At 40.5% G+C, this 10,006-nt stretch overlaps 1 protein-coding gene across 1 annotated transcript; it reads left to right on the top strand.

Moving 5' to 3' along the window:
* Positions 1–522: 522 nt before the first annotated feature.
* Positions 523–9,756, top strand: gnat1 (guanine nucleotide binding protein (G protein), alpha transducing activity polypeptide 1). Its single transcript, XM_064298769.1, has 9 exons — positions 523–779; positions 5,074–5,116; positions 5,220–5,361; positions 5,718–5,875; positions 6,194–6,322; positions 6,423–6,552; positions 6,876–7,029; positions 7,812–8,006; positions 8,657–9,756. Exons 1-8 carry the CDS (start codon positions 674–676, stop codon positions 8,000–8,002), a joined length of 1,053 nt encoding a protein of 350 aa, XP_064154839.1. The 5' UTR covers positions 523–673; the 3' UTR covers positions 8,003–8,006; positions 8,657–9,756.
* The last annotated feature ends 250 nt before the right edge of the window (positions 9,757–10,006 follow it).

The raw sequence follows: 10,006 nt of genomic DNA on the forward strand, positions 1-10,006 counted from the left end.
TAATAATTTATCTTGGTTGATTTCATTGAAACTAAGTAGAATCTTTTCCATGTTTGTAAATTATTTATTTTATAATCTTTGTTGTTCATCTTTATCAAGGGTGTGAATGACTTCGGAGCTTATAATCATTTTATAATAATTAAAGGATATAAAAACTTTCTTTGTATGAGCATTTTTATTATTTGCTTTGCTACGTCTAAATAGTATGCAATGCCTTAAAATTTTATTTTATAGATGGCTGCTACACAGAAAAAGATGCAGTGTTATGGTGCTGGGTGATCAGTGTTCTAGTGGTGCATGTGAACAAGGGGAGGGCTAAGCACTTGAGCTGAATTATCATCTCACTGTCGGGCATCTTCCGCTGAGCACAGCAAAGTCTCACTAAATCTAGGGTTAAATCACCTCTGCCATTCCCCATCCTCTACCTCACACTCTCTCTCCTGCCTCCCTCTGTCCTCTGTCCTTGTACCCCATTGGTTGCCTGCAGTCAAGTGACCACGGGGGTGCCCAAAATCCTGTGGAGGGGTGTATGACCCAGTCATTTGCCAGCGTGAAGCGGTTGATGTCCGTACTGCGTCACTGACGCCACAAGGGCCTCTTTGGACACATTGAGTAGCCACTAAGGATCCAAGGTTGCCATTTGCAAGTTAGAGGCCAATCTTGGGGAGCCAGGATGGGAGCAGGAGCCAGTGCAGAGGAGAAACACTCCAGGGAACTTGAGAAGAAGCTGAAGGAGGATGCCGACAAGGACGCCAGGACCGTCAAGTTGCTGCTACTGGGTAAAATCCAACTTTTACAGTAGGGAGTAAGTGGAGAGGAGGGGACAGCTGAGGGGTAGAGGTTCAAAGGGCTCCATCTCTCCTCCTGCCACCCCCAGTACTGTTGGCTTTTGTGTTTATCACCACAATATCAAAGCTTGGATTCTGTACTCTGCTAAATGTCTCTGAGACACTCAAAGCCCCTGTGCTCCATCTTAGGTGTGCAGTGTTGTCATCCTCTATCTGTACTCTAGCTATATGGCTCAAGCAATGATCCAGCAATACTCTGAACCTAAGAGAGTTCATAAGAGTGTTAGCTCAATGAGAGGTTTTGTATGAGAGTATCTTCAGTTTTATTTCCTATAGTGCACAATTTCTCACCCTTCCTAAGGATGAGGCTGGTCCAGCCATTTAGAACTTATGTGTTTTTCCTATTGGTGTGGAGTATCAGCCAGTGTCCAGGATTATGTGTGTCTTGTCTGTGTTGCCCATAGATGGGGGTCTTTAGTCCAGGCCTTTTCTCTTCTGACAGTTGGGGTGGTTTTCCCTGCTGACAGTTGCAGTGGTTAGGTACCAACTGGTCACGGCGGTTAAATCCCTATACCACTTATACACATAGCTTACAAGCAGATGAGCTTAGGAACTTTGTTGCAAGTTTCTTCATTTCAGGAAGGAAAGACTGTTTTGGCTCAGGTCATTTTATTAAGCAGAATTGCTGATACGTTAAAGGGTAACATATCGCAAAAGCAGTGTTTTACTGTACCTTTCATCATGGTATGCTTCCTCAAGAGCTGTGCAAAACCAGCACTACAGATGGAGCCTCTATTAACTCTATTAAGTGTCTCTATTAACTGCGCGGAGTGTTGTTAGCACTGAGAGGCAGGTGCGGCTTACACACCTCAGTGGTAGCGAGCAATTCCAAACATGTTGCCCAACCCCCCTGCTAATCCTCCAAATACAAATGTAGCAGAACAGAGGTCTATAGCACCCGCAGCCACAACCTCGTCCAGGCCAACCCTATTATAGTGCTGTTGCTCCCCCCTAATACCTCACAGACATTCACTTAATTAAAGCAGGTGAGTGCAAACATGGGGCTTAGTCTTTAAAAGACCTGGGGACTAAGTGGAGCCGACGCAAGTGGCTTAAGGCTCAGACACCCCAGTTTGGTTTCAGCCCTCTCCTCCCAAACGCACAAAAGACAGGCCAAGAATCCACCTTTTTTTTAAGCATGGCAAGACGAACATGGCAAGAGTAGGAGACTACTACAAATCAGACAGAAATGGCTGACAGAGATTCAGGCCTCATAAACGGTGGTCCTGGACCAGTATCCAGCCTTCCCACAGACTGGTTGGGGATCAGTTCCCAGGCTCTTGAAATTGCCTTCGTTAGAGGAATCACCCATGGCTAAATTGTTTGTCTTGCCTTTTACTGAAATAAAAGAACAGTGAAGAAATGTGTGCCCTCCTTCTGATGAGAAGCAATCAGATGAGCTTAGCTTTGTCATTCTCCTGCAGGCAACCCTGACCCACAAATCGAGTGTGCGAAATGACTTAATCCTATAATCAATCCTAATTTAGATTTAAGAGGCCTGTCATATGATGAGAGATGATGAAAAGAGACAGGACCCTCTCCCTAATGCGTTCTCTGTTGATTTCTAACTATGATAATTGTGTAGGTATTTTGTATGCATTTTGCAGCCACAACATGTGAAATTTGGTATTTAACATCTCTAACATTTAACATTTAAGAAGAACATGAAATCCAGAGGAAATACCTAATTGGATATCTCAAGGCCTGTATTAAATTATAATTTTTGCTTAACCTTGATTAAAATCCAAATGTCATTTTGGTGATCACTGAACATGTCAATGTGTGATTGCAAAGAAAAACAAAACATTTGCATTATTATGGACAAATGTTGGTTGAACCCTGATTCAAGCATAAATTAATCTTCTATTTAAGTTTGTTTGGTGTGTTCTTTGTAAAAACTCTATGCCAGCATTTAATTTCCCAACAATTCTTTTCTTGAAAACTAAAAAAAAAAAAAGTTTATAAAGAAATTCCAAATAACATTGAAATGCAGCATACCAAAGGCTTTTCCCTCCAAGAGAATAATCTTAAATATGATTTAACTCAAGTACATAGTACTAATTTACTAGTAAATAAAGTGATTTACTAATAAATAAAATGATATAAAAGTTATATAATTTATATCATCATATAAAAGTTACATTACAGTATTTGAATGAGCCAGGCACTAGAAAAATGTTGGCCTTTGTGTACCAAGCTGAGAACAGTAACCCAAAGGATTAACTATGCTCAGGCCAGGTAAATATGTTGTTAACAGCCCTGGAGGTTATCCCCACCCTTATGGCAGCTCTAAAATAGAGTGGGAGATGTCTGTCACTGAGCGGCATGCGAATGAGTCATTCTCTCCCGTGCTGATCTGCTTCAGGGACACAGTGCTTCACAGTCCCCCCCCCCCCCCAATATCAGCTTCTCCATGTCCACATATGAAGGGCTTAAGACAGAAATAATTAGATCTGTACTTATCACAATCTCTGCAGGGTGTGGATGCTTACTGATCCAAAAGATGGCAGAGCAAGAGAGGGAGATATATATATATATATATATAGAGAGAGAGAGAGAGAGAGAGAGATTCACTCACCAGCACTTCTCAAAAATTTAATAGGAAATGTACACCCAGACATCTTAATCTTAATGAGTTAAATGAGGTGCGGACTAACCATGCATAACTGAACAATAGGTTGCCAGCACAATATCTATATTTATTGATTGGATTTATTACTAGTACAGTAAATCAACATTATGCTTAATGTTACTAGAGAAATATTGCATGTGCGTTTCTTGTTTTCTTGTTCCCTGTATTCCCTATGAGATCGAGAACTCCAGTCAAATAGGGACATTATTCTCTGATCTGAAAGAAAGGCTTGGCAGTCATGTTGCTGGGAACCAGGCCACAGTTGAAGTTGATGTGTAACACAATAAAATGTTCCTAATACTTTCCTTACGCATCCAAAAAGTACACAGCAATAAAAATAATGGATATTTTCACAGTGGTTTAGTAAAGCTTAATCAAATGCTAAGTCATGGGAGGGGCTGTTTTCACAGCTTTCCTTTTGGTAAGAGTCAAGCTTAAATATGTATGCACCTAGCCTCTATATATAATCCTCTCAGGTTCAGAAAGGTATCACCAAACAGGTTTTCCTTATGGTAGTGCAGATAAAAAAGACCACACTGCCATCTGTTGACCGCTAAATGTACTTGCCATTGAATGTTCATTCCTATAATATAAAGTTGTGGTTTATTACATTATGTGTAATGTGAAGGGACACCAGTTTGTAGGCTATAGGGCACGTGATCCAAAATGATTTCAACTTGCATTACCGTCTGAATCCCTGTGGGGTCAGCGTATTCATTGGATTATCGCCTAATTATGTATCTGAATAATTATACAATTATGGATTATGAAACCTTTAAAAAAAGCAATTAATATCTGCTGTTATGCACTGAAAACATCACATGACGGTGTGGAAAGATTGCTGTTAATCATCGTCTGCACTGAATTAGTGCGAATCGATGTAGATCGCTGAGGAGGTAATAGTGTGGTAATTGTCTAACAAGAACACTCTATCTGCCTCTTTCTGATGGAAGACTGAATTCTAGGCGAGTCTAGATAAACTGGTGTCCCAGGTTATGTGTTTTACATTACACCATTACACATCAACTGCTCACAGAATATTGAAGTGTACAGTTACTGACTATATACGGGTACTTCAAAAGAGGAAAACAAATTGTGGAAACCAGTGGCTTAATTTTGTCCTATGAACATAGGGGTTCTTATAAACCTCAGTGTTCAGTGCTACCATGTACTGTAATATCGCTTATTAAGCCTGCTGTTCTTTAACATCAAGTCAGTCATCTAATTTATATTACAGAACAATGACATGTCCTCATCTGGCCTTTTATGTTAGCTAGCCATTATTCTCCCAGTGCAGCAGATAAAATTCATATTACTGGCTGAAGCCTTTCCTTCATCCTTTTTTGACAGCTGGTTTTGTGTCCTTGATTCGATGTACACATTCACAGATACTTCATTGAAATGCTAATTCTGAATTTGGATTGTTGCTGTGATCATTATGCCAGTGATATCCCATTGTTCAACCATTTATAACTTACTTTTAGTTTGGAGTTATTCATTTCCTCCTTGCAAATGTTCTCATTGAATTCTGCTTTGCTATGAAACACACTATGACAATGTGGCTGATTTTCCTTTCCTCTTAATTACTTACAGGTGCGGGTGAATCAGGCAAAAGCACAATTGTCAAACAGATGAAGTGAGTACAATAAAAGCTGAAGTTATTAACATTTTAGCATCGGTCTGAAATGTTATATCTCAGCCGAATCACATGGACATTTTGCTTGACCTCTCCCCAACAGAATTATCCACCAAGATGGTTACTCTCTTGAAGAATCCTTGGAGTTCATCGTAATCATTTACAGCAACACCCTACAGTCTATCATGGCTATTGTGCGAGCTATGACTACACTAAACATCGGCTATGGAGACCCGGCCCAGCAGGTACAATGGAGAAACTAGGAAAAAGCCATTATACAACAAATTTTAAAAATTACATCTGACAAAGGGTGTATACCAACATGAATGAGATGTACAACATGAATACTGCGATACAATATTAAAACTCTGGGTCATTTCATTTTAAATCAGGCTAAAAATGGTTGAGGACCTGTCACTTACTGTACTACAGCTATATACATCCCTGTGTGACAACCCTATATGTCCTCTGTTAATATGGAACTTGTTATGTTCCAATTGTGCTGGTGTCCTGAGTGTGTGTATTCCAGCCCTCTACCTGTGTCCAAATTGGTGTCCTATACACATGTTTAGCAGTTCTCTGCCTGTCTCTGTGGTGGTAGGATGATGCCAGAAAGCTGATGCACCTGGCAGACACCATTGAGGAGGGAAGCATGCCAAAGGAGATGGCTGAGATCATTCTGCGTCTCTGGAAGGATTCGGGCATCCAGGCCTGTTTCGACAGGGCCTCCGAATACCAGCTCAATGACTCTGCTGGATAGTGGGTTCACATCCTCCATAATCACCATTCATTTGCTGCCTTTAAACCCAACACTAGTTACCTATATTAGCATTAGCAATGTCATCTATGGTCAGTTCTGGGAGATATATTAATAGGATGGATAGATTAACAGGATATTTGGAAATTTGTCGTACAACAGTGACGGTAAATATAACTTAAAAAGTTGTTTGACTTGCTTCAGCCTCCCTCTTTACCAATAATCCATCTATACTGTAGGCTTATCTCACTCCCTCATCTCTGTCTCTCAGTAACACATGGCAGCTTGGCCTTACCCCCTCTCCTCTCTTTCTCTGTGAGCTATCTGAATGACTTGGAGAGGCTGATCCAGCCAGGCTACGTCCCCACTGAGCAGGACGTGCTGCGATCAAGAGTCAAGACCACTGGTATCATTGAGACCCAGTTCTCCTTCAAGGATCTTAACTTCAGGTGAGTCCAAACTCCAAAAGCCAGCCTAGGTCCTCATCCACACAGGCCAGGCCCAAACACCCAAACGGGTCTCTCCAGCCCTGTCTCGTCCTCTTCACAGGATGTTCGACGTGGGTGGCCAGCGCTCAGAGAGGAAGAAGTGGATCCACTGCTTTGAAGGCGTGACCTGTATCATATTCATCGCTGCTCTGAGTGCATACGACATGGTGCTGGTGGAGGATGATGAAGTGGTGAGAGACCCTGGCTGTCACTGGGGAGCATTAGCTGTGGCAGTATTGCAGAGTGGCTGGTCATAGCAACACTATGGAGTACAGAGGTCAGATCAGGGCAGAAATGCCAGTTCCTGTCCTCATGGGCTACAGTGCCTGTTGCTTTTGGTTTTGCTTAGTGCTTTAATGATACCTTTAATGATAGTAATCTATGACTTGTTATGGATATTTAATGTGTTCCTCTATACACTTACACATCCAGTATGTAACCTCCTTTCACACATAAGAACACACACACACATTCCATCTCCTTCTAACCCTGTCTTCACACTTTTCTCCTAAAGAACCGAATGCACGAGAGTCTCCACCTCTTCAACAGCATCTGCAACCACCGCTACTTTGCCGCCACCTCAATCGTACTCTTCCTCAACAAGAAAGATGTCTTCATCGAGAAGATCAAGAAGGCTCACCTCAGCATGTGCTTTCCTGACTATGATGGTGAGATTTGGGCATGGAAGAAATTCATGATGGAACATGTGTGTGCAGGGGGGTTCCGGCGTCCATGCCAGCCAATCAGGGCCTGATCAGGAGGCACAAAGAGGAAGGAGATGGTAGATGATGAACACTGGGAACCCAGTTAACATGTTTAGCATGTGTTATTAAGCTGTGGTGGCCTCACAACAATGTCCATACGATGTTCTGTTTGGCCACTTTGAAGACACAATGAACTCAGTCAAGATTGGGACCGTTTGTGTTATAATTATACTACTCAGAGGCCTTGCTGAGGTATGGTAATACCTCATATATATGAGGTAAAATAAAATCCTTTATAATTGTATTTTAAAAAATGCAAGATGTATATGCTGTTCTGCATAAGACCATCTGCAAAATGCCTAAACTGTACTGAAATGTAATATCCATTGTATTTTAAGAAGTAGAAGCAATACAAGAGAACATCTGAACTTTGATCATGTTCCAATTTCAAAAACATACAATAGTTCCGCAGACAGCTGGCCTAAATCGAAAGAAAACAAATACTTGCAGAGCATTTTAAGGTAAGGTAGTATTCAGGTGGCTGTGGCAGCAATTCAATTTTACTACATACTAAAATATGAAAGTATGGCTTTCATTTGTAAATGAAAAAAATATAGTGTCATATTTCATTTGTTCCATATATCAAAATTACAGAAAACATGCATCAAATGAATGTAAAAACATGATGTTTTCGATGCAGTAAAAATTCATTTGTTTGTTGGGGATGTGATTTCCCCCACCCCCAGGCCCCAACACCTATGAGGATGCCGGTAATTACATCAAGCTGCAGTTCTTGGACCTCAACTTGCGACGAGACATCAAAGAAATCTACTCCCATATGACGTGTGCCACAGATACAGAGAACGTCAAGTTTGTGTTTGACGCCGTCACCGACATCATCATCAAGGAAAACCTCAAGGACTGCGGTCTCTTCTAAGAAGGTGAGGTGAACCCCTTTGGCCTTGCTTGTGTTGGTATTCTGTTGTGACAACTTCCTGTTTGCACTTACAAGTGACCCCTTTACACAAATCAGCTAGAAGAGGAAACACTTGCACAGGCTTTTGGCAGTGCATGAGCTGAAACACAACAGGGCTAATTAAGCTGCCACTGCTAATTACCCTCTCAATTATAAGGGTATGCTAACTCGGTAAAATGAACAAACTCACTCCACTAAATCGGAGCATGTGTTCGGTGTGTTTGGCAAAGCTTTTTGGCAGCTGAGTATACAAATAAGTGTGGGAAAAAAGGTGTGGAAATAATCATACTGCTACCACCCAGGAACGCAACCCTCCCAAGCATTTGTATTCTTCAGTTTGGTTGAAATGGAATATGTACAATAATATAATGATTAAAAAAATCTGCTATAAAATGATATGCACCACAAGTTGTCTGCACAAGGGGTGGTAACATAGTTGCATTTAAAACAGATATCAAGCTACGCGTAGCACAGTTTTGGCTCTTAGGCAACAGTGTAATATAATGGCTAAGGAACTGGTCTTGTAACTTAGCTATTTTTACTATTACAAACCTTGTCTCCACTTGTAATTTTAAAGGTCAACATTCTTATCGACCACTTCTGTCTCTTCTCCAGGTTTGACCTCCCAAACCTTTAACCCCTTTCCCCCTCTCCTCTTTTCCCACTCTGAGGGGACATTCAGCTCTTATTGAAGAATGAAGAACACATCCCTGTCCAAAGCACTGCTTCAGCAGAAGAAACAACATGGACATTATTGTTAATCGGGGAACCCAACCCTAAAGAATTTCTTCACTCTGATTCCAAGCACAATTAATCTATAGATATTTTGACATCAAATAGTAAATTGCAGGAAATTATATCCAAGATTTGAGCAAATTTAGCTCAACATGAATGAACTGGGGGGAAAATTAAACCATTAAAAATGTCCCTATAGTCTTATCACAGCTGACATTAAATATAGGCTGTTGCAGATTCTTAAGAGATTCTTAAAGAGAATAGGTTTTCCTTAGCAGTATCATGCAAACTGTAGTTGTAACATCTGAGCTGCTGTAAGCTGGAGAAGAATATCTGATGTACCCAAAATTCAGATATATGCAAGGCTGTTTAATGAGAGAATTATGTTGGCCTCAACTTTCCACTATGTATCCAGTGATAATGGGACCTGAAAATAGTTTAACCTGACAGCTGTATTTGTTTTGTACCACCTGCATATGCACTTCAATTTCATAAGATATTGCAAACAGACTAAAAGGCAGAAAAATTCATCAGCAAAGCATGCTTTAAAAAAATCTTAGTGTTGAAATATGATGCAAATTGGCTTCAAGCCAGACTTCACATATAACAATGTAGTATGAGTACAGATGGGCTAAATCTGTAATTTAACAGGTACAAAAATATGTTGGAAGGGAGCCCATAATTTTGCCATGGTATACAGTTCTGGTGTTTATATACTTATAACACAGATCGCTGAATGGAAAAGTTAAAAGACTAATTAGAGAGAACAAAAAAAAAAAAAAAAAAATCCAGTTAGTCTAGCCTAGCGTGCATGTCGAACACAACGGTTGAACGATTGAAGTAGTTATGATTAATCCCATGCATGCTTACTAACCAACAAGTTGTCTACATTGGAAGCACTTTAGACAATGCATTGTACAGACATGTTGGCAAAACACAGAATGAAACTTGGTTAATTAAAGCTTACAGTAGCAAAGCTATCTTCTTTGCGGTTCTCTCCTTACATTTCTGTTCAAATAAGCATTTGTTTTTCCCATCAACAGAAACACCACAAATGGACTAAACTGAGGAAGTGTTCATATTTTACTTCAGAGAACATTTCCGACTCATTTTCACACCACCGTTTAGGAAATGTGACTTATCTGAAGCATTACAACTTATGCTGTGAAGATGTTGGTTATGTGCAGTGTAATTTAGAATGGTGTTTTAATTGTGTAGCAGTCCAGCCAA

The sequence above is a fragment of the Anguilla rostrata genome, chromosome 11, assembly GCF_018555375.3.
Source record: "Anguilla rostrata isolate EN2019 chromosome 11, ASM1855537v3, whole genome shotgun sequence".
Lineage (NCBI taxonomy): Eukaryota > Metazoa > Chordata > Actinopteri > Anguilliformes > Anguillidae > Anguilla > Anguilla rostrata.

Bases quoted from the DNA above. Each gene is read 5' to 3' on its own strand.
- gnat1 (XM_064298769.1), top strand. From the start codon at position 674: ATGGGAGCAGGAGCCAGTGCAGAGGAGAAACACTCCAGGGAACTTGAG. The intron at 780-5,073 runs GTAAAATCCAAC...AATTACTTACAG, and splicing joins CGTCAAGTTGCTGCTACTGG to GTGCGGGTGAATCAGGCAAA. The intron at 5,117-5,219 runs GTGAGTACAATA...TCTCCCCAACAG, and splicing joins ACAATTGTCAAACAGATGAA to AATTATCCACCAAGATGGTT.